Here is a 25452-nt window from a genome sequence, read left to right on the forward strand (position 1 = left end):
TTTCCCCAATTCCGGGCAGGAAAATCCCAACCCCACCCCCAAAAAATGTGAATTTTGTGTTTTGGGGCTTTTGCAAAGATGAGAAATTGGGATGAGCTGAGCTGGAGTCCTTTAAAATCCACAGAAATTCGGGAATTTCCTCCCAATCACAACGGACACAACGGCACCGAACGCTCAGGGCAGGGAAAAACAGAGGGAAAAATGGGGAAAATGGGGAAAAATGGGAAAAAACGACAGGAAAACAGCAGGGAAACAGCGGGAAAAGGGAACCACAGCCACGGGAAATCCTGGGGGAGGAATTCCAGCCCTGGAACACCTGGAAAAATGCCCAAATCTGAGGGAAAAATCCCAAAATTCCAGCTGGGAATTGTCCCCAATCACAGCTTGAAATTCCCAAAAATTCACCCGGAAATTCCCACAAATCCCAACTGGAAATTCCCCAAAATCCACCCAGAAATTCATCCCCAAATCCAACTGGAAATTCCCAAAAATTCAGGTGGAAATTCCCACAAATCCAAATGGAAATTCCCCAAAATCCACCCAGAAATTCATCCCCAAATCCCAACTGGAAATTCCCAAAAATTCAGCTGGGAACTCCCATAAAATCCAGGTGAAAATTCCCAAAATCCCAACTGAAAATTCCCAAAAAATCCACCCAGAAATTCCCCAAAACCCAACAGGAAATTCCCACAAATCCCAACTGGGAAATTCCAAAAATCCACCCAGAAATGCCCAAAATTCCAACTGGAAATTCCCAAAATTCCAGCCAGAAATTCCCCAAAAAATTCAGGTGAAATTTCCCAAAATTCCACTCAGAAATTCCCTCAAATCCCAGACAAAATTCCCATTTTTTTTCCCAAGAATTCCCAGAAAATCCAAAGGAATTCCCAAAACCCCAACGAAATTCCCTTTTTTTTCCCCAAGAATTCCCAAAAAACCCAACAAAATTCCCATTTTTTCCCAAGAATTCCCCAAAAACCCAACAAAATTCCCATTTTTCCCAAGAATTCCCAAAAAAATCCCAGAAAATTCTTTTTTTCCCCCAGAAATTCTCCAAAAAATCCAAGGAAATTCCCATTTTTTCCCAGAAAATCCCACAAAATCCCCATTTTTTCCCAAGAATTCCCAAAAAACCCAACAAAATTCCCTTTTTTTCCCCAAGAATTCCCAAAAAATCCAAAAGAATTCCCAAAAACCCCAGAAAATTCCCATTTTTTTCCCAGGAATCCCCAGAATTTCCAGGATTTGGGGCCGTTCCGGGTCCTTTTCCCTGCAGGATTCACTCCTGGAAGCTTCCAGAACTTGGGGAAATTTGGGAATTTTGGGAAATTTGGGAATTTTGGGATTTTCCCCCCTCTGGGTTCATCCCTGGTCCCTTTTGCTGCTTTTTGGCTGCTGAAATTTCCTCGGAATTTTCGTTTTCCTCAGGATTTTCCTCAGGATTTCCCAGAATTTTCCCAGAATTTTCCAGATTTTCTTTCAAATTTTCCCGATTTTCCGCAGAATCCTCAAAATTTGGGGGATTTTCCGTAGAATTTTCAACATTTTCCATAGAATTTTCCAGATTTTCTTCGGGATTTTGGGGGGTTTCCGTCGAATTCTCCGGATTTTCTGTGGAATTTTCAGGATTTTCTGTGGAATTTTCCGGATTTTCCGTGGAATTTTCCTCAGGATTTTGGGGATTTTCTGTGGAGTTTTCCGGATTTTCCTCAGGATTTTTTGGGTTTTTCGTGGAATTTTCAGGATTTTCTGTGGAATTTTCAGGATTTTCTTCAGGATTTTGGGGATTTTTTGTGGAATTTTCAGGATTTGGATGTTTTTCTGTGGGATTTTCAGGATTTTGGGGATTTTCCTCAGGATTTTGGGGATTTTCTTCAGGATTTTCCTCTGCTGCTCCTTCCTCGTGCTCCTCCTTTTCCTCGGGATCGTCCGTGAAGGGATTTTCCCCCTGGAAAAAAAGGGAAAAAATTCTCAAAAAATCACAAAATTTCCCATTTTGAGCCTCCCTTTAAGGAATTTTCACCCTGCACTGTCCCAAATCCAGAAAAAAAATGAGAATATTCCCAAAAAAACACCCACAAAACTGCAAAATATTCCCCAAAAAAACCCAAAATCCCTAAAAATTTCTAAAAAAATCCCCCAAAATTGCCCCAAACCCCTCAGAATTCCCAAAAATTCCCAAAAAATTCCCCAAAACCCCAAAAATCTCCTGAAAATTCCCAAAAACACCCCAAAATTCCTTCAAAAATCCAAAATACTCCCTGAAAACACCAAGTCCCCCCCAAATCCCTCAAAAATTCCCAAAAAATTTCCCCAAACCCCTCAGAATTCCCAAAAATTCCCCAAAAAATCCCCAAAACCCCAAAAATCCCCCAAAATCTTCTGAAAATTCCTAAAAAACACCCCAAAAATCCCTTCAAAAATCCAAAATATTCCCCAGAAACTCCCAAAAAATTGCCCAAAAAAACCCCCAAAATCTCCCCCAAACCCCTCAGAATTCCCAAAAAATTCCCAAAATTCCCCCCAAAAATTCCCGAAAGCCTCTCAAAAATTCAAAATATTCCCAAAAAACCACCCCAAAATTGCCAAAAAATTCCCTCAAAACCCCTAAAAATTCCCCAAAAAAATCCCCCAAAATTGTCCCAAACCCCTCAGAATTCCCAAAAATTCCCAAAAAATTCCCAAAATTCCCCAAAATTCCCGACTTTCCCACCTTGAGGAAGCTCTGCAGTTTGCTGCTGATGAGTTTGTTGTTGAGGATGCTCCGCGCCACCGCCAGCGACGCTCGCTTGGATTGCTCCAGCATGGCCTGGAAATTTGGGAATTTTCATGGAATTCTGGGAATTCTGGGAATTCCAGAGAATCCCGGGGGTTTGGGGAGAAAATCTGGGGAAATTCCCAAAAAAATCCAAGGAAAAAGGGGCTGGGGGTGGAAAATCAGGGAAATTTCCAAGGGATTCTCCAGGGAATTCCAGGGGATTTTCCAGGAATTTTGGGAATCTGGGAATTCCACAGGGTTTTCCAGGGAATTTCAGGGAATTCCAGAGAATTCCGGGGGTTTGGGGAGAAAATTCGGGGAAATTCCCAAAAAAACCCCAGGAAAAAGGGGCTGGGGGTGGAAAATCAGGGAAATTTCCAAGGGATTTTCCTGGGAATTTCCGGGGATTTTTCAGAGAATTCTGGGAATTCCAGGGGATTTTCCTGGGAAATTCGGGAATTCTCAGGGAAATTTGGGAATTCTGGGAATTCCAGAGAATCCCGGGGGTTTGGGGAGAAAATCTGGGGAAATTCCCAAAAAAATCCCCGGGAAAAAGGGGCTGGGGGTGGAAAATCAGGGAATTTCCAGGGGATTTTCCTGGGAATTCCAGGGGGTTGGGGAGCAAATCCATGGAAATTCCCAAAAAAATCCCAGGAATAAAGGGGCTGGATGGATCCCAGTGGATCCCAGTATGAATTCCCACATTTCAGGTGGATCCCAGTATAAATTCCCACATTTCAGAGTGGATCCCAGTATAAATTCCCACATTTCAGGGTGGATCCCAGTACAAATTCCCACATTTCAGGTGGATCCCCTCAGGAATTCCCACATTTCAGGTGGATCCCAGTATAAATTCCCACATTTCAGGTGGATCCCAGTATAAATTCCCACATTTCAGATGGATCCCCTCAGGAATTCCCTCATTTCAGGTGGATGCCAGTGGATCCCAGCATATTTCCCACATTTCAGGGTGGATCCCAGTATAAATTCCCACATTTCAGGTGGATCCCCTCAGGAATTCCCACATTTCAGGTGGATCCCAGTGGATCCCAGCATATTTCCCACATTTCAGGTGGATCCCCTCAGGAATTCCCACATTTCAGGTGGATCCCAGTATAAATTCCCACATTTCAGGTGGATCCCAGTATAAATTCCCACATTTCAGATGGATCCCCTCAGGAATTCCCTCATTTCAGGTGGATGCCAGTGGATCCCAGCATATTTCCCACATTTCAGGGTGGATCCCAGTATAAATCCCCAGGGTTTTTATGGATCCCAGTATAAATTCCCAGGATTTTTGTGGATCCCAGGGATCATGGGGGGCTCACCCTGCGGTTGTGGCCGTGCTCGGGGGATCTCAGGTGCCTCTGGATGGATCCCAGTGGGAATCCCCAGGGATTTTATGGATCCCAGTGTAACTCCCAGTATAAATTCCCAGGATTTTGATGGATCCCAGTATAAATTCCCAGGATTTTTGTGGATCCCAGGCTCACCCTGCAGCTGTGGCCGTGCTCGGGGGATCTCAGGTGCCTCTGGATGGATCCCAGTGGATCTCAGTGCACATTCCCAGGGTTTTTATGGATCCCCAGTGGGAATCCCCAGGTTTTTATGGATCCCAGTGTAAATTCCCAGGATTTTTGTGGATCCCAGTGGATCTCAGGGATCCATTTCAGGCTCACCCTGCGGTTGTGGCCGTGCTCGGGGGACCTCAGGTGCCTCTGGATGGATCCCCAGTGCATGGGGATCAGGAGGTCGCAGGCAGAGCAGTGAGCGGCCTCCACCTTGCGCACAAAGTGCTCCAGGCCCAGGTCTGGGAAAGAGAAAATGGGATCAGGAATTGGGATCAGGAATTGGGATCAGGGATCTGGGAATGGGATCAGGGAATGGGCTCAGGGAATGGGATCAGGGATCTCCAGTGCTCCAGGCCCAGGTCTGGGAAAAAGAGATCAAAAAACGGGATCAGGAATTGGGATGAGGGTTCTGGGAATGGGATCAGGGATCCCCAGTGCTCCAGGCCCAGGTCTGGGAAAGAGAAAATGGGATCAGGAATTGGGATCAGAAATTGGGATCAGGGATCTGGGAATGGGATCAGGGAATGGGATCAGGGATCTCCAGTGCTCCAGGCCCAGGTCTGGGAAAAAGAGATCAAAAAACGGGATCAGAAATTGGGATCAGGGATCTGGGAATGGGATCTGGGATCCCCAGTGCTCCAGGCCCAGGTCTGGGAAAGAGAAAATGGGATCAGGAATTGGGATCAGAAATTGGGATCAGGGATCTGGGGATGGGATCAGGAATTGGGATTCCCTGATCAGGGATCAGGGAATGGGATCAGATAAACCCCTAAGGGATCCCCAGGGCTCCAGGCCCAGATCTGGGAAAAAAGGGATCAAAAAATGGGATCAGAAATTGGGATCAGGGAATGGGATCAGGGAATGAGATTTGGGATCCCCAGTGCTCCAGGCCCAGATCTGGGAAAAAAGGGATCAGAATTGGGATCAGGGATCAGGGAATGGGATCAGATAAACCCCCCAAGGGATCCCCAGTGCTCCAGGCCCAGATCTGGGAAAAAAGGGATCAAAAAACGGGATCAGATAATGGGATCTGGGATCAGGGAATGGGATCTGGGATCCCCAGGGCTCCAGGGCCAGATCTGGGAAACAGAAAATGGGATCAGAAATTGGGATCAGGGATCTGGGGATGGGATTTGGGATCCCCAGGGCTCCAGGCCCAGATCTGGGGAACAGAAAATGGGATCAGGAATTGGGATCAGGGATCTGGGAATGGGATCAGATAAACCCCTAAGGGATCCCCAGTGCCCCAGGTCCAACTCTGGAACAATGGGATCAGGGATTGGGATCAGGGAATGGGATTTGGGATCCCCAGGGCTCCAGGCCCAGATCTGAGAAAAAAGGGATCAAAAAATGGGATCAGATTTGGGATCAGGGATCTGGGGATGGGATCAGGGAATGGGATCAGGAATTGGGATCAGGGATCAGGGAATGGGATCAGATAAACCCCCCAAGGGATCCCCAGGGCTCCAGGCCCAGATCTGGGAAAAAAAGGGATCAAAAAATGGGATCAGAAATTGGGATCAGGGATCTGGGAATGGGATTTGGGATCCCCAGGGCTCCAGGGCCAGATCTGGGAAAAAAGGGATCAAAAAATGGGATCAGAAATTGGGATCTGGGAATGGGATCAGGGATCAGATAATGGGATCTGGGATCAGGGAATGGGATCTGGGATCCCCAGTGCTCCAGGCCCAGATCTGGGAAAAAAGGCATCAAAAAATGGGATCAGAAATTGGGATCAGGGATCCAGGAATGGGATCAGACATCTGGGAATGGGATGAGGGATTGGGATCAGGGATCTGGGAATGGGATTTGGGATCCCCAGTGCTCCAGGCCCAGATCTGGGGAACAGAAAATGGGATCAGAAATTGGGATCAGGGATCTGGGAATGGGATTTGGGATTGGGATCAGGGATCAAGGATTGGGATCAGGGATCTGGGAATGGAATCAGGGATTGGGATCAGGGAATGGGATCAGGGATCTGGGATTTGGGATCCCCAGTGCTCCAGGCCCAGATCTGGGAAAAAAGGCATCAAAAAACGGGATCAGAAATTGGGATCAGGGATCTGGGAATGGGATTTGGGATCCCCAGGGGTCCAGGCCCAGATCTGGGGAACAGAAAATGGGATCAGAAATTGGGATCAGGGATCTCGGAATGGGATCAGGGAATGGGATCAGGGATTGGGATCTGGGATCCCCAGGGCTCCAGGCCCAGATCTGGGAAACAGAAAATGGGATCAAAAGGGATCAGGGAATGGGATTTGGGATCTCCAGGGCTCCAGGCCCAGATCTGGGGAACAGGAAATGGGATCAAAAGGGATCAGGGATCTGGGAATGGGATCAGGGATTGGGATCAGGGATCAGGGAATGGGATTTGGGATCTGGGTTTGGGATCCCCAGAGGAGCTCCGGGCCCACATCTGGAAAAATGGGATTGGGATAAGGAACGGGATTGGGATCTGGGACTGGGATCTGGGATTGGGATCAGGGAATGGGGAATGAGATCTTGGATTGGGAATGGGGCCAGATAAAGCCCTAGGTGCTCCAGGGCCACCTCTGGAAAAATGGGATTGGGATCAGGGATCTGGGATTGGGATCACCAGGGCTCCAGGCCCACCTCTGGAAACCAGGGATTGGGATCAGGGACTGGGATTTGGGATTTGGGAATGGGGTCAGATAAACTCCTAAGGGATCCCCAGTGCCTCAGGCCCAGCTCTGGAAAAATGGGATCAAAAAATGGGATCAGGGAATGGGATTTGGGACTGAGATCTGGGAACGGTATCAGGGATGAGGGACTGGGATCCCCAGAGCTCCAGGCTCACCTCTGGAAAACAGGGATTGGGATCAGGAATGGGATTGGGATCAGGGACTGGGATCAGGATCAGGGACTGGGATCAGGAATGGGATTGGGATCAGGGACTGGGATCAGGGACTGGGATCAGGGACTGGGATCAGGGACTGGGATCAGGATCAGGGACTGGGATCAGGAATGGGATTGGGATCAGGGACTGGGATCAGGGACTGGGATCAAGGATTGGGATCAGGAATGGGATTGGGATCAGGGACTGGGATCAGGGATTGGGATCAGGGACTGGGATCAGGGATTGGGATCAGGATCAGGGATTGGGATCAGGGACTGGGATCAGGGACTGGGATCAGGGATTGGGATCAGGAATGGGATTGGGATCAGGATCAGGGATTGGGATCAGGGATTGGGATCAGATAAACCCCTAAGGGATCCCCAGTGCCCAAGGCCCAGCTCTGGAAAATGGGATCAGGGAATGGGATCAGGGATTGGGATCTGGGATTGGGATCTGGGACTGGGATCTGAGATTGGGATCTGAGATTGGGATCTGGGATTGGGATCTGGGATGTGGGATTGGGATCACAGGGACTGGGATCCCCAGAGTTCCAGGCCCACCTAAGGAAAACAGGGATTGGGATCAGGGACTGGGATCAGGGATCTGAGACAGGGATTGGGATCTGGGATTGGGATCAGGGATCGGGATCAGGGATTGGGATCGGGGATTGGGATCGGGGATTGGGATCAGGGATTGGGATCAGGGATTGGGATCAGGGAATGGGGTCAGGGATCGGGGACAGGGATTGGGATGGGCAATGGCCAAACCCTCAAGGACATCCCAGAGCCATTGCTGGGGTTCCCAGCCCTTCCCTTCCCGGGGATCCCCCCTTGCCCCATTACCAGGAAATCCCCCAAATCCTGCAGGGAAATCCCCAAATTCCATTCCCAGGGAATCCCCTAAATCCCATTCCCAGGGAATTCCCCAATCCCATTCCCAGGGAATTCCCCAAATCCTGCAGGGAATCCCCCAAATCCCATTCCCAGGATTTTGGGATATTTTTGGGATATTTTTGGGGTATTCTTGGGATATTTTTGAGGTATTTTTGGGACATTTTTGGGATATTTTGGGGGATACTTTCGGGGATATTTTTGGGAATATTTTTGAGGTATTTTTGGGGTATTTTGGGGATATTTTGGGATATTTTTAGGATATTTTAGGGGATATTTTTAGGGATATTTTTGGGGATATTTTTGATGTATTTTTGGGGTATTTTTGGGATATTTTTGAGGTATTTTGGAGGTATTTTTGGGATATTTTTGGGGATATTTTTGGGTATTTTTGGGATATTTTGAGGTATTTTTGGGATATTTATGGGGATATTTTTGGGATATTTTTGGGATATTTTGGGGGATATTTTTGGTGCATTTTTGGGGATTTTTTGGGATATTTTTGGGGTATTTTTGGGGATATTTTTGGGGATATTTTTGGGATATTTTTGAGGTATTTTTGGGGTATTTTGGGGATATTTCTGGGGTATTTTGGGGGGATATTTTAGGATATTTTTAGGATGTTTTTGGGGTATTTTTGGGGTACCCTGGGTGAGGTCCTGCTCCCTGTGGATCTGTTGGATCACGGCGTTGATGTCCCGGATCCCGCGGCGCCGCTCCTCCGTCTTCCGCGTCTTGTTGGCCACGTACTCCTGGGGGAATTCCGTGGGATCAGCATCCCAAAAACCCCCGGGAATTATCCCAAAAATCCACGGGAATTCCATGGGATCAGTATCCCAAAAATCCCCGGGAATTATCCCAAAAATCCCTGGGATCATCCCAAAATTCCATGGGAATTCCCTGGGATCAGCATCCCAAAAACTCATGGGAATTGTCCCAAAATTCCATGGGAATTCCCTGGGATCATCCCAAAAATCCCTGGGAATTCCCTGGGATCAGCATCCCAAAAATCCCTGGGATCATCCCAAAATTCCATGGGAATTCCATGGGATCAGCATCCCAAAAACTCATGGGAATTATCCCAAAATTCCATGGGAATTCCCTGGGATCATCCCAAAAATCCCTGGGAATTCCCTGGGATCATCATCCCAAAAATCCCTGGGATCATCCCAAAATTCCATGGGAATTCCATGGGATCAGCATCCCAAAAACTCATGGGAATTGTCCCAAAATTCCATGGGAATTCCCCGTGATCAGCATCCCAAAAATCCCTGGGAATTCCCTGGGATCAGCATCCCAAAAATCCCTGGGATCATCCCAAAAATTCAGAGGAATTCCCTGGGATCAGCATCCCAAAAAACCATGGGAATTGTCCCAAAAACCCACGGGAATTCCCTGGGATCAGCATCCCAAAAATCCCCAGGAATTATCCCAAAAATCCCTGGGAATTCCCCAGGATCAGCATCCCAAAAATCCCCAGGAATTATCCCAAAAATCCCTGGGAATTCCCTGGGATCATCCTCCCAAAAATGCCCAGGAATTATCCCAAAAACCCACGGGTTTGTGCTCCCCACAAACTGGAAATGGGGAGAGGGAAATCAGGGAAAGCAGGAAAAGGAGAGGAAGAGGAGGAAGAAGAGGAGGAAGAAGAGGAGGAGGAGGAAGAGGAGGAGGAAGAAGAGGATGAGGCCGAAGCATCTGCAGGAACTGCGCTGTCTGGGGGGGCAGGCGGCTCCCCACGAACTGGAAATGGGAAATGGGAAATCAGGGAAAGGAAAAGCAGGGAAAGGAGGAAGAGCAGAGGAAGGAGAGGAAGAGGAGGAAGATGAGGAGGAAGAGGAGGAAGATGAGGAAGAGGAGGATGAAGAGCATGAGGCTGAAGGCACCTGCAGGAACTGGGCGGTCTGGGGGGGCAGGCGGCTCCCCACGAACTGGAAATGGGAAATGGGGAGAGGGAAAGGAGGGAAAGGAGGAAGAGCAGAGGAAGAAGAGGAGGAAGATGAGGAGGAGGATGAAGAGGAGGAGGAAGAGGATGAGGCTGAAGGCACCTGCAGGAACTGGGCGGTCTGGGGGGGCAGGCGGCTCCCCACGAACTGGAAATGGGAAATGGGGAGAGGGAAAGGAGGGAAAGGAACAGGAAAAGGAGAGATCGGAGGAAGAGCAGAGGAAGAAGAGGAGGAAGACGAGGAGGAGGATGAAGAGGAGGAAGGTGAGGCTGAAGCACCTGCAGGAACTGGGCGGTCTGGGCAGGCAGGTGGCTCCCCACAAACTGGAAATGGGAAATCAGGGAAAGCCGGAAAAGGAAAGGCAGGAAAAGGAGAGGAAGAGGAGGAAGAAGAGGAAGAAGAGGATGATGAGGAAGATGAGGAGGAGGAGGAGGAAGATGAGGAAGAGGAGGATGAAGAGGATGAAGATGAGGAAGGTGAGGCTGAAGGCACCTGCAGGAACTGCGCTGTCTGGGCCGGCAGGCGGCTCCCCACGAACTGGAAATGGGAAATGGGGAATCAGGGAAAGCAGGAGAAGGAGAGGAAGAAGAGGGAAATGAAAAGAAAAGGAAGAGCAGAGGAAGAAGAGGAGGAAGAGGAGGAAGATGAGGAAGAGGATGAGGCCGAAGCACCTGCAGGAACTGCGCTGTCTGGGAGGGCAGGCGGCTCCCCACGAACTGGAAATGGGAAATGGGGAGAGGGAAAGGAGGGAAAGCCGGAACAGGAGGAAGAGGAGGAAGATGAGGAGGAGGAAGGTGAGGAGGAGGAAGGTGAGGAGGAGGAAGCTGAGGCTGAAGGCACCTGCAGGAACTGCGCTGTCTGGGCCAGGAGCCAGCTCCCCACGAACTGGAAATGGGAAATTGGGAGAGGGAAAGGAGGGAAAGGAGGAAGAGCAGAGGAAGAAGAGGAGGAAGAGCAGAAGAGGAAGAGGAGGAAGATGAGGAGGAGGATGAAGAGGATGAGGCTGAAGGCACCTGCAGGAACTGCGCCGTCTGGCCCGGCAGCCGGCTCCCCACGAACTGGAAATGCTCCCGGTGGAATTTGCTCTCCAGGTGCTGCCGGATCTCGTCCTCAAAGAACGTCCGGAACTTGCAGAGAGAGCAAACGAACTGGATCCTGCAAAAACGGGAAACGGGGAATTAGGGGGGAATTATGGGGAAAAATAATGGGGAAAATATGGGGAAAACTGGGAAAAATTGGGGAAAATTATGGGGAAAAATCGGGGGAAATTATGGGGAAATTTGGGGAAATTATGGGGAAAAATCGGGGGAAATTATGGGGAAAAATCGGGGAAAATTATGGGGAAATTATGGGGAAAATTATGGAGAAATTATGGGGAAATTATGGGGAAAATCGGGGGAAATTATGGGGAAATTATGGGGAAATTATGGGGAAAATTGGGGAAAATAATGGGGAAAATAAGGGGAAAATTATGGGGAAATTATGGGGAAATTATGGGGAAAATCGGGGGAAATTATGGGGAAAATTGGGGGAAATTATGGGGAAAATTATGGGGAAAATAGGGGGAAATTATGGGGAAATTATGGGGAAAAATTGGGGAAAATATGGGGAAAATTGGGGGAAATTATGGGGAAAATATGGGGAAAATTGGGGAAAATAATGGGGGAATATGGGGGAAAGTATGGGGAAAAATTGGGGGAAATTATGGGGAAATTATGGGGAAATTATGGGGAAAATTGGGGGAAATTGGGGGAAATTGGGGGAAATTATGGGGAAAATAATGGGGAAAATTATGGGGGAATATGGGGGAAAGTAATGGGGAAAAATTGGGGGAAATTATGGGGAAATTATGGGGAAATTATGGGGAAAAATTGGGGGAAATTGGGGGAAATTATGGGGAAAATAATGGGGAAAAATTGAGGAAAATAATGGGAAATTTGGGGAAAGTAATGGGGAAAATGGGGGGAAATTATGGGAAAAATAATGGGGAAAATCGGGAAAATTGGGGAAAATAAAGGGAAAAAATTGGGGAAAATTATGGGGAAAATTAGGGAAAATTATGGGACAAAATAACGGGGAAAATGAAAAAAATTATGGGGAAAAAAACCGGGAAAATGGGAAAAATGGGAAGAGAAAAACGGGAAGGGGGAAGAGTAATGGGGAAAAATAATGGGAAATTCCATTAAAAAGGGAAAAAAATCCCTAAAAAATCAGAAAAATTCCCTAAACAAGGAAGAAATCCCTAAGAAACAAGGAAAATCTCTAAAAAAGGGAAAAAATTCCCAAAAAATGGGAGAAAGTCCCTAAAAAGCAGAAATATTTCCAAAAAAAGTGCAAAAAAATCCCTTAAAAAAAGGAAAAAATCCCTTTAAAAGGTGAAATATTCCCTAAAAAAGGAGGGGAAAGTCCCTAAAAAACCAGGAATATTCCCTATAAAGGGGAGGAATCTCTAAAAAATGAGGAAAATCTCTAAAAATAGGAAAATATTCCCAAAAAAAGGGGAAATATTCCCTAAAAAGTGGAAAAATCCAACAAAAAGGGAAAAAAAATCCCTAAAAAACCGGAAGTATTCCTAAAAAGAGTAAATATTCCAAAAAGGGAAAAAATCCCCTAAAAAGTGAAAAAAACTGCCTAAAAATGGGAAAATTCCATAAAAATGGGAGAAATCAATGAAAAAGGTGAAATATTCCCTAAAAAAGTGCAAAAAAAATCCCTTAAAAAAAGGAAAAAAATCCCTTTAAAAGGTGAAATATTCCCTAAAAAAGGAGAGGAAAGTCCCTAAAAAACCAGGAATATTCCCTATAAAGGGGGGGAATCTCTAAAAAATGAGGAAAATCTCTAAAAATAGGAAATATTCCCAAAAAAAGGGGAAATATTCCTAAAAAGTGGAAAAATCCCAACAAAACGGGAAAAAAATCCCTAAAAAACCGGAAGTATTCCCTAAAAAGAGTAAATATTCCCAAAAGGGGAAAAATCCCCTAAGAAGTGAAAAAAATGCCTAAAAAAGGAAAAAAAAATCCCTAAGAAATGGGAAAATTCCATAAACAAGGGAAAAATCAATGAAAAAGGTGAAATATTCCCTAAAAAAATGCAAAAAAATCCTTAAAAAAAGGAAAAAATCCCTTTAAAAAGGTGAAATATTCCCTAAAAAAGGAGGGGAAAGTCCCTAAAAAACCAGAAATATTCCCTATAAAGGGGGGGAACTCTAAAAAATGAGGGAAAAATTAAAAAATGGGAAAATATTCCCAAAAGAAAGGGAAAATATTCCCTAAAAAGTGGAAAAATCCCAACAAAAAGGGAAAAAAAATCCCTAAAAAACCGGAAGTGTTCCCTAAAAAGAGTAAATATTCCCAAAAAGGGGAAAAATCCCTAAGAAGTGAAAAAATGCCTAAAAATGGGAAAATTCCATAAAAATGGGAGAAATCAATGAAAAGGTGAAATATTCCCTAAAAAAATGCAAAAAAATCCCTTAAAAAAAAGGAAAAAATCCCTTTAAAAGGTGAAATATTCCCTAAAAAAGGAGGGGAAAGTCCCTAAAAAACCAGAAATATTCCCTATAAAGGGGGGGATCTCTAAAATATGAAGGAAATCTCTAAAAATAGGAAAATATTCCCAAAAAAAAGGGAAAATATTCCCTAAAAAGTGGAAAAATCCCAACAAAAAGGGGAAAAAAATCCCTAAAAAACCGGAAGTATTCCCTAAAAAGAGTAAATATTCCCAAAAAGGGGAAAAATCCCCTAAAAAGTGAAAAAAAAATGCCTAAAAATGGGAAAATTCCATAAAAATGGGAGAAATCAATGAAAAAGGTGAAATATTCCAAAAAAAATGCAAAAAAATCCCTTAAAAAAAAGGAAAAAATCCCTTTAAAAGGTGAAATATTTCCTAAAAAAAGGAGGGGAAAGTCCCTAAAAAACCAGAAATATTCCCTGTAAAGGGGGGGAATCTCTAAAAAATGAGGGAAAAATTAAAAAATGGGAAAAAATTCCAAAAAAAAAGGGAATTTTGGAGGATTTTTCACCTCTCGACCATCCTGTCCCGGTGCCGCTTCTTCCTGCCGCTCCTGGGATTTCCTCCGGCCGGGAGCCTCGGCCTCAGCTGGGAAATCCCAGAATTCTCCTCAGATTGCTCAGGGCCCCTGGAAAAATGGAAAAAATGGGAATTTTGGGAGTTTCACAGGGAATCAGAGCAAAATTCACAAGAATTACCACAAAATTCCAAGAAAATCCGGCCGAAATTGCAAAGGAATCGAGGGCAAAATTCCAGGGAATCAGCACAAAATGGGAGGTTCTTAAAGTGGGAATGTCCAGGATTCAGCCCAAATCCCAGGAAATCCAGCCCCAAATTCCAAGGAAATCCAACCCAAAGAAATCAGCCCAAAATCCCAGGAATCCAAACCAAAATCCCAAAAAATTCAGCCCAAAATCCAAGAAAATTCAAAATCCCAAGAAATCCAACCCAAATTCCCAAGAAATCAGCCCAAATTCCCAGGAATTCCAACCCTAAATTCCAAAGAAATCAGCCCAAAAACCAAGGAAATCCAACCCAAGGAAATCAGCCCAAAATTCCCAGGAAATCCAACTCAAAATCCCAGGAAATCAGCCCAGAATCCTCCCCTGATCCCAAATTCCCACAATTCTCTGAATTTTCCTCCAAAAAATTCCCAAAATTCTCTGAATTTTCCTCCCCAGATTCCCAAAATTCCCCTGGATTTTCCTTTTCCCCTCCCCTCAAATCCCTGGAAAATCTCCAGGAATTTCTGGAAAATCTCCAGGAATTTCTGGAATTTCTGCTGAATTTCCCCTGGAATTTTCTCTGGAATTTCCCCTGGAATTCCCAACTCACCTTTCTCAGAATCTCTTCCCTCTTCATCCTCCCCTTCCTGAAAAACCAAAAATTCACCAATTTCCAAATCCCACCATTTTCTTTTCCCAGATCCCTAAATTCCAACATTTCCCTCCCTGAGATCCCAAAATTCCAGAATTTTCCTCCCTGAAATCCCAAAATCCCAAAATTCCTCTTCCAGAAATCCCAAAAATCCCAAATTTCCCTCCCTGAGATCCCAAAATTCCACAATTTCCCTTCCTGAAACCCAAAATTTCCCCTCCAGATCCCAAAATTCCAGAATTTCCCTCTCTGAGATCCCAGAAATCCCAAATCTGCCTTCCAGAAATCCCAAAAAATCCCAAAATTTTCCTTCCTGAAATCCCAAAAATTCCAAATTTCCCTTCCCAAAATCCCAAAAATCCAAAATTCCCTTCCCTGAAATCCCAAAAATCCCAAACTTCCCTTCCAGAAATCCCAAAATCCCAAAATTTCTCTTCCAGAAATCCCAAAATTCCAGAATTTTCCTCTCTGAAATCCCAAAATTTCTCTTCCAGAATCCCAAAATCCAAATTTCCCTCCCTGAAATCCCAAAAAATCCCAGAATTTCCCTCTCCCCACCCAAAATTCTTTGGAAATTCCTAAAATTCCCAAAATTCCCGGATTTTTCTCCGCTCACCCCTCGGGATTCTTCCTTTTCTCCAGATTCTCCTTCCGTGCCTTCCTCTGCAAAGAACAAAAATCCAAAATTTGGGAATTTGGGACAAATCCTGGGATTTTTTAATGGAAATTCAGCCCCAAAACTGAAAATTTGGGATAAATCCCAGAATTTTCTGAGCTGGAAATCCAAAATTCATCCCAAAACCTGGGAATTTGGGGGAAATCTGGGATTTTAAACAGGAATTTAACCCAAAAATTGGGAATTTGGGATAAATCCTGGGATTTTTTAATGGAAATTCAGCCCCAAAAATTGAAAATTTGGGATAAATCCTGGGAATTTAACTGGAAATCCAAAATTCATCCCCCAGAAATTGGGAATTTGAGATAAATCCTGGGATTTTTTAGCAGGAGTTTAGCCCCAAAATTGGGGATTTGAGGTAAATCTGGGATTTAAAGTGGAATTCAGCCCAAAAATTGGGAATTTGGGATCAATCCTGGAATTTTTTAATGGAAATTCAGCCCCAAAAAATTGAAAATTTGGGATCAATCCTGGGAATTTTAACTGGAAATCCAAAATTCATCCTCAGAAATTGGGAATTTGGGAACAATCCTGGGATTTTTTGAACTGAAATCCCAGGATTTAGCCCCAAAATTTGGGAATTTGGGATAAATCCAGGATTTTTAAACTGGAATTTCATTCCAAACTCGAGGAATTTTGGATAAATCCTGGAACTTTTGAGCTCCAATTCCAGGATTCCCAGGATTTTGAGCTGGAAATCCAAAATTCATCCCCAAAAATTGGGAATTTTGGGGATTTTTTTTAGCTGGAATTCCAGAATTCCTCCCCATAAAACAGGATTTTGTGATAAATCCCAGGAATTTTAACTGGAATTCCTCCCCTTAAATTGGGAATTTGGGATCAATCCCAGGATTTTTAACTGGAATTCCAAGATTCTGCCCCCAAAATTGAAAATTTGGGATCAGTCCCAGAATTTTCTGAGCTGGAAATCCAAAATTCATCCCAAAAATTGGAATTTGGGATCAATTCTGGGATTTTTAAGTGGAATTTAACCCCAAAAATTGGGAATTTGGGATAAATCCTGGGATTTTAAAGTGGAGTTCAGGCCCAAAATTTGGGAATTTGGGATCAATCCTGGAATTTTTTAATGGAAATTCAGCCCCAAAAAATTGAAAATTTGGGATACATCCTGGGAATTTTAACTGGAAATCCAAAATTCATCCCAGAAATTGGGAATTTGAGATAAATCCTGGATTTTTTAGCAGGAGTTTAGCCCCAAAATTGGGGATTTGAGGTAAATCTGGGATTTTAAAGTGGAATTCAGCCCAAAAATTGGGAATTTGGGATCAATCCTGGAATTTTTAATGGAAATTCAGCCCCAAAAAATTGAAAATTTGGGATCAATCCTGGGAATTTTAACTGGAAATCCAAAATTCATCCCCAAAAATTGGGAATTTTGGGGATTTTTTAGCTGAAATCCAGAATTCCTCCCCCCAGAAATGAGGATTTTTTCCCCCCTGACCGTTGTCGGAGCTGGAGTTGTCGGATCCGTCCGTCCGCCCGTCTGTCCGCCCGTCTGTCCGCCCGCCCGGCTGCCGGCGCCGCCCCGCGGGGTCCCGGCGGGGACGCTTCCGTTGGGGCTGAAAAAGGGGAGAAATGGGTGAGAAATGGGGGGAAAAACGGGGAAATTGGGCAAAATTGAGAGGAAAAAATGGAGAAAAAATTGAGGAAAATTTGAGGAAAGAATGAGGAAAATTTGAGGAAAATTTGAGGGAAAATTGAGAAAATTTTGAGAAAAGAATGAGGAAAGAATGAGGAAAGAATGAGGAAAGAATGAGGAAAGAATGAGGAAAAATGAGGAAAAATGAGGAAAAATGAGGAAAAATGAGGAAAGAATGAGAAAAAAATGAGAAAAAAATGGGGGAGATTGGGGGGCAAATAAGGAAAAATGAGGAGAAATTGGGGGGAAAATGGGGAGAATGGAGAGAAAAAATTGAGAAAAATTTGAGGAAAAATGAGGAAAAAATGAGGAAAGAACGAGGCAAAAACGAGGAAAAAAAGAGGAAAAAATGAGGAAAAAATGAGGAAAAGAGGGGGGAGATTGGGGGGCAAATTGAGGAAAAATGGGGAGAACTTGGGGGAAAATGGGGGAAAATTGAGAGGAAAAATTTGAGAAAAATTTGAGGAAAAAATGAGGAAAAAATGAGGAAAGAACGAGACAAAAACGAGGAAAAAAAGAGAAAAAATGAGGAAAAAATGAGGAAAAGAGGGGGGAGATTGGGGGGCAAATTGAGGAAAAATGGGGAGAACTTGGGGGAAAATGGGGGAAAATTGAGAGGAAAAATTGAGAAAAATTTGAGGAAAAAATGAGGAAAAAATGAGGAAAGAACGAGGCAAAAACGAGGAAAAAAAGAGGAAAAAATGAGGAAAAAATGAGGAAAAGAGGGGGAGATTGGAGGGAAAATTGAGAAAAAAATGAGGAAAATTTGAGGGAAATTTGAGGAAAGAATGAGGAAAGAAAGGAAAGAGCAAACCAAGATAATTTCATGGGAAACCATGGAAAAACCATGGGAAAAACCACAACAAATCCATGAAATAATTACGGAAAACCACGGGAAAACCATGGGAAAACCATGGAAAATCATGGGGAAATCATGGGAAAATCATGGGAAAATCATGGGAAAACCATGGAAAATCATGGGAAAAGCATGGGAAAATCATGGAAAACATGGAAAATCATGGGAAAATCACGTAAAAATGACAAACAACCATGGAGAACTCATGGAAATAATGGAAAACCATGGGAAAAACCACAACAAATCCACGAAATAATTATGGAAAACCACGGGAAAACCATGGGAAAACCATGGGAAAATCATGGAAAACATGGAAAACCATGGAAAATCATGGAAAATCATGGGGAAATCACGTAAAAAATGACAAACAACCATGGAGAACTCATGGAAATAATGGAAAACCATGGGAAAAACCACAACAAATCCACGAAGTAATTATGGAAAACCACGGGAAATCATGGGAAAACCATGGGAAACCATGGAAAACCATGGAAAATCACGTAAAAAATGACAAACAACCATGGAGAACTCATGGAAATAATGGAAAACCATGGGAAAAACACAACAAATCCATGAAATAATTATGGAAAACCACGGGAAAACCATGGGAAAACCATGGGAAAATCATGGGAAACATGGAAAACCATGGAAAACCATGGAAAATCATGGGAAAATCACGTAAAAAAATGACAAACAACCTGGAGAACTCATGGAAATAATGGAAAACCATGGGAAAAACCACAACAAATCCATGAAGTAATTATGGAAAACCATGGAAAAACCATGGAAAATCATGGAAAATCATGGAAAACCATGGGAAACCATGGAAAACCATGGAAAATCATGGAAAATCATGGAAAATGACAAACAACCATGGAGAACTCATGGAAATAATGGAAAACCATGGGAAAAACCACAACAAATCCATGAAATAATTATGGAAAACCACGGGAAAACCATGGGAAAACCATGGGAAAACCATGGGAAACCATGGAAAACCATGGAAAACCATGGAAAATCATGGAAAATCATGGGAAAATCACGTAAAAAATTACAAACAACCATGGAGAACTCATGGAAATAATGGAAAACCATGGGAAAAACCACAACAAATCCATGAAATAATTATGGAAAACCACGGGAAAACCATGGGAAAACATGGGAAAATCATGGAAAATCATGGGGAAATCACGTAAAAAATGACAAACAACCATGGAGAACTCATGGAAATAATGGAAAACCATGGGAAAAACCACAACAAATCCATGAAGTAATTACGGAAAACCACGGGAAATCATGGGAAAACCATGGGAAAATCATGGAAAAGCATGGGAAACCATGGAAAACCATGGGAAAATCACGTAAAAAATGACAAACAACCATGGAGAACTCATGGAAATAATGGAAAACCATGGGAAAAACCACAACAAATCCATGAAGTAATTATGGAAAACCACGGGAAAACCATGGGAAAATCATGGGAAAACCATGGAAAATCATGGAAAATATGGAAAACCATGGAAAATCATGGAAAATCATGGGAAAATCACGTAAAAAATGACAAACAACCATGGAGAACTCATGGAAATAATGGAAAACCATGGGAAAAACCACAACAAATCCATGAAGTAATTACGGAAAACCACGGGAAATCATGGGAAAACCATGGGAAAATCATGGGAAACCACGGAAAACCATGGAAAATCATGGGAAAATCACGTAAAAAATGACAAACAACCATGGAGAACTCATGGAAATAATGGAAAACCATGGGAAAACCACAACAAATCCACAAAGTAATTATGGAAAACCATGGAAAAACCATGGAAAATCATGGAAAATCATGGGAAAACCATGGAAACCATGGGAAACCATGGGAAAACCATGGGAAAACCATGGAAAACCATGGAAAATCATGGAAAATCATGGGAAAATCACGTAAAAAATGACAAACAACCATGGAGAACTCATGGAAATAATGGAAAACCATGGGAAAAACCACAACAAATCCATGAAATAATTATGGAAAACCATGGAAAATCATGGAAAAACCATGGAAAACCATGGAAAATCATGGGAAAATCATGGAAAATCATGGGAAAATCACGTAAAAAATGACAAACAACCATGGAGAACTCATGGAAATAATGGAAAACCATGGGAAAAACCACAACAAATCCATGAAGTAATTACGGAAAACCACGGGAAAACCATGGAAAACCATGGGAAAATCATGGGAAAATCATGGAAAACCATGGGAAACCATGGAAAATCATGGGAAAATCACGTAAAAAATGACAACAACCATGGAGAACTCATGGAAATAATGGAAAACCATGGGAAAAACCACAACAAATCATGAAATAATTACGGAAAACCACGGGAAATCATGGGAAAACCCTGGAAAATCATGGGAAAACCATGGAAAATCATGGGAAATCATGGGGAAAACCATGGAAAACCAGGGAAAACCATGGAAAATCATGGGAAAATCACGTAAAAAACGACAAAACACCACGGAAAAGGACGGGCACGGTGCCCAAGCCCCGGAAGCCGCCCGGACTCACCCGGCAGTCGCCGTCCCAGAGCCTCCAGGCCCTGCGGAGCCTCTTGGTGCCGCGGGCGGTGCCCCCGGTGCCCGGCGGGGGCGGGAACAGCGAGGGCAGCGGGCGGCGGGCGGGGCCCCGGGGCTCGGCCCAGCCCCCCCGGGGGAGGAACCCCGAGAATCCGCCCCGTTCCCGGCACCCCCAAACCCCCCGGGAGCCGAAAGCGTCCCGGAATTTGCCCTGGAATTGAGGAGGATCCCGGGGGCGGCCGTAGAAATCGGCGGAGTCCGGCTCGGGTTCGGCGGGGAAATCGCCGGGATAATCGTTTGGATAATCGTTGGGATAATCATTGCGATAATCGGGGTAATCGTTAGGGTAATCATTAGGGTAATCATTAGGGTAATCGTTGTGGTAATCGTTGTGGTAATCCCCGGGGTAATCGCTGTGGTAATCGCCGGGGTAGTCGAAGGAGGCCCGGTACAGATCCCGGTGCTCGCTCACGCGGAGTCGCCGTAGGATTCGTAGGGATCGTACCTGAGGGGGAAATGGGGAATTCTGCGGTGGGAGAGTTTTGGGAATTCCCAAAGAAATGGTTCCAAGGGTTGGGGATTTCCAAGAAAAAGGGTCTGAGGGGTTGGGATTCCCTTTATTCCAAAGAAATGGGGCCTGGGTGTTTGGGAGCACCTTCTGCTCCTCATTCCTGCTCCCATTCCCGTTCCTACTGCCATTCATCCAATCCCATTCCCATCCCACGTTCCCATTTCCCATCCTGTTCCCCCATTCCCAATCCCCATTCCCACATTCCCATCTCTGTTCCCCCATCCCCATTCCCAATCCCATATTCCCAATCCCATATTCCCAATCCCATTCTCACCTTTTCCAGGTTGGCCCCATATCCCCGTCCCGGCAGCCTCTCACTCTCGGGGTGCATCCCGGCGCTCCCCGGTTCCCCCAATCCCATATTCCCAACCCCAATCCCATATTCCCAATCCCATATTCCCAATCCCATTCTCACCTTTCCCCGTAGCCCCCGTCCCGGCAGCCCCTCGCTCTCGGGGTGCATCCCAGCGCTCCCGGTTCCCCCAGTCCCATATTCCCAATCCCAAATCTCCCATTCCCATATTCCCAACCCCAAATCTCCCAATCCCATTCTCACCTTTCTGGGGCGGCCCCATATCCCCGTCCCGGCAGCCCCTCGCTCTTGGGGTGCATCCCGGTTCCCCCATTCCCAATCCCATATTCCCAATCCCAATTCCATTCCCATATTCCCATATTCCCATTCTCACCTTTCCCCGTAGCCCCGTCCCGGCAGCCCCTCGCTCTCGGGGTGCATCCCGGTTTCCCCAATCCCAATCCCATATTCCCAATCCCATATTCCCAATCCCATTCTCACCTTTCCCCGTAGCCCCGTCCCAGCAGCCCCTCGCTCTCGGGGTGCATCCCGGTTCCCCCAATCCCATATTCCCAATCCCAATCCCATATTCCCATATTCCCAATCCCATTCCCATATTCCCAATCCCATATTCCCAATCCCACATTCCAAATTCCCATTCTCACCTTTCCCCGTACCCCCGTCCCGGCAGCCCCTCGCTCTCGGGGTGCATCCCGGTTCCCCCCCATTCCCAACCCCAAATCCCCCATTCCCATATTCCCAATCCCGTATTCCCAATCCCATTCTCACCTTTCCCATTCCCATATTCCCAATCCCAATCCCATTCTCACCTTTCCCATTCCCATATTCCCAATCCCATTCTCACCTTTCCCCGTAGCCCCATCCCGGCAGCCCCATTCCCAATCCCAATCCCATTCCCAATCCCAATCCCATATTCCCAATCCCACATTCCCAATCCCATTCTCACCTTTCCCCGTATCCCCGTCCCGGCAGCCCCTCGCTCTCGGGGTGCATCCCGGTTCCCCCCAATCCCATATTCCCATATTCCCAAATTCCCATTCTCACCTTTCCCCGTACCCCCGTCCCGGCAGCCCCTCGCTCTCGGGGGTGCATCCCGGTTCCCCCAATCCCATACTCCCATATTCCCAATCCCAATCCCATATTCCCAATCCCAATCCCACATTCCCAATCCCATATTCCCAAATTCCCATTCTCACCTTTCCCCGTACCCCCGTCCCGGCAGCCCCTCGCTCTCGGGGTGCATCCCGGTTCCCCCATTCCCATCCCACATTCCCAATCCCATTCTCACCTTTCCCCGTAGCCCCGTCCCGGCAGCCCCCTCGCTCTCGGGGTGCATCCCGGCGCTCCCCGGTTCCCCCATTCCCAATCCCATATTCCCAATCCCACATTCCCAAATTCCCACTCTCACCTTTCCCGTACCCCCGTCCCGGCAGCCCCTCGCTCTCGGGGTGCATCCCGGTTCCCCCAATCCCATACTCCCATATTCCCAATCCCAATCCCATATTCCCAATCCCAATCCCACATTTCCAATCCCACATTCCCAAATTCCCATTCTCACCTTTCCCCGTAGCCCCGTCCCGGCAGCCCCTCGCTCTCGGGGTGCATCCCGGTTCCCCCATTCCCAATCCCACATTCCCAATCCCATTCTCACCTTTCCCCGTAGCCCGTCCCGGCAGCCCCTCGCTCTCGGGGTGCATCCCAGTTCTCCCATTCCCAATCCATATTCCCAATCCCATATTCCCAATCCCATATCCCAAATTCCCATTCTCACCTTTCCCGTATCCCCGTCCCGGCAGCCCCTCGCTCTCGGGGTGCATCCCAGTTCTCCCATTCCCCAATCCCATATTCCCAATCCCAATTCCATTCCCACATTCCCAATCCCACTCTCACCTTTCCCCGTATCCCCGTCCTGGCAGCCCCTTGCTCTCGGGGTGCATCCCGGTTCCCCCATTCCCAATCCCATTCCCAATCCCAATCCCAATCCCATATTCCCAATCCCACATTCCCAATCCCATTCTCACCTTTCCCCGTACCCCCGTCCCGGCAGCCCCTCGCTCTCGGGGTGCATCCCGGTTCCCCCATTCCCATTCCCACATTCCCAAATTCCCATTCTCACCTTTCCCCGTAGCCCGTCCCGGCAGCCCCTCGCTCTCGGGGTGCATCCCGGTTCCCCCAATCCCATATTCCCATATTCCCAATCCCAATCCCATATTCCCAATCCCAATTCCATTCCCATATTCCCAATCCCACTCTCACCTTTCCCCGTACCCCCGTCCCGGCAGCCCCTCGCTCTCGGGGTGCATCCCGGTTCTCCCATTCCCGACCCCAAATCCCCCATTCCCATATTCCCAATCCCGTATTCCCAATCCCGTATTCCCAATCCTGTATTCCCAATCCCATTCTCACCTTTCCCATTCCCATATTCCCAATCCAATCCCATTCTCACCTTTCCCCGTAGCCCCATCCCGGTTCCCCCATTCCCAATCCCATTCCCAATCCCATATTCCCAATCCCATATTCCCATCTCAATCCCAATCCCATTCTCACCTTTCCCCGTATCCCCGTCCCGGCAGCCCCTCGCTCTCGGGGTGCATCCCGGCGCTCCCCGGTTCCCCCATTCCCAATCCCAATCCCATATTCCCAATCCCATATTCCCAATCCCAATCCCAATCCCATATTCCCAATCCCATATTCCCCATCCCACATTCCCAATCCCACTCTCACCTTTCCCCGTACCCCCGTCCCGGCAGCCCCTCGCTCTCAGGGTGCATCCCGGTTCCCCCATTCCCAATCCCACATTCCCAATCCCATATTCCCAATCCCACATTCCCAATCCATTCTCACCTTTCCCCATATCCCCGTCCCGGCAGCCCCTCGCTCTCGGGGTGCATCCCGGTTCCCCCATTCCCAATCCCATATTCCCAATCCCATATTTCCCAATTCCATTCCCATATTCCCATTCTCACCTTCCCCATATCCCCGTCCCGGCAGCCCCTCGCTCTCGGGGTGCATCCCGGCGCTCCCCGGTTCCTGCCGCGCTTTCCCGGGGCCGTCGCCGCCCTCGGCGTTGCCGTCGGGTTGGGAATTGCCCAAATCCCAGGAATTGCCGGCGGCTCCTGCGAAGCCGAAGCCCCCGGAGGGCTCGGGGCCGAAGCCGTAGCCGTAGCCATAGCCCTCGTACCCTGCGGGGAAAACGGAATTTACCGGGATTTAACGGAATCGTCGGGAATTTGGGATTTATTGGGATTTACTGGGGCTTCGGGAGTCACCGGGATTTAATGGGAATTAGTGGGAATTCGGGATTTAGTGGGATTTAACGGGGATAAACGGGAATTTGGGATTTATTGGGATTTTACTGGGCTTCGGGAGTCACTGGGATTTAATGGGAATTAGTGGGAATTCAGGATTTACTGGGGTTTAATGAGAATTATCGATAAGGAACGGAGGTAGGGAATTTGGGTTTACTGGGATTTACTTGGGGCTTCGGGATTCACCGAGATTTAATGGGAATTAGTGGAATTCGGGATTTAGTGGGGTTTAATGGGGATAATCGGGAATTTGGGATTTAATGGGATTTAATGGGAATTCTCGGGAATTCGGGATTTAGTGGGATTCACTGGGATTTAATGGGAATTAGTGGGAATTCAGGATTTAATGGGATTTAACAGGGATAATCGGGAATTTGGGATTTGCTGGGATTTAATGGGAATCGTTGGTAATTTGGGATTTATTGGGATTTACTGGGCTTTGGAGTCACCGAGATTTAATGGGAATTAGTGGAATTTGGGATTTACTGGGGTTTAATGGGAATTATCAGGAATTCGGGATTTACTGGGATTTAAAGGGAATTATCAGGAATTTGGGATTACTGGGAATTTGGGATTCACTGGGAATT

At 46.1% G+C, this 25452-nt stretch overlaps 1 protein-coding gene across 1 annotated transcript; it reads right to left on the reverse strand.

Moving 5' to 3' along the window:
- Positions 1-92: 92 nt before the first annotated feature.
- On the reverse strand, positions 93-24739 carry LOC134434419 (A-kinase anchor protein 8-like; the record flags this gene model as incomplete). Its single annotated transcript, XM_063183074.1, has 12 exons — positions 93-1948; positions 2714-2809; positions 4438-4568; positions 8723-8828; positions 11036-11177; positions 14041-14127; positions 14843-14901; positions 15523-15569; positions 17045-17162; positions 20666-21178; positions 21801-21844; positions 24524-24739. Coding segments are annotated over 12 exons (2228 nt in total), but the record flags the coding sequence as incomplete, so codon positions are not given.
- Positions 24740-25452: the final 713 nt, after the last annotated feature.

This window comes from Melospiza melodia, unplaced genomic scaffold (assembly GCF_035770615.1).
Source record: "Melospiza melodia melodia isolate bMelMel2 unplaced genomic scaffold, bMelMel2.pri scaffold_354, whole genome shotgun sequence".
NCBI classification, from domain to species: Eukaryota; Metazoa; Chordata; class Aves; order Passeriformes; family Passerellidae; genus Melospiza; species Melospiza melodia.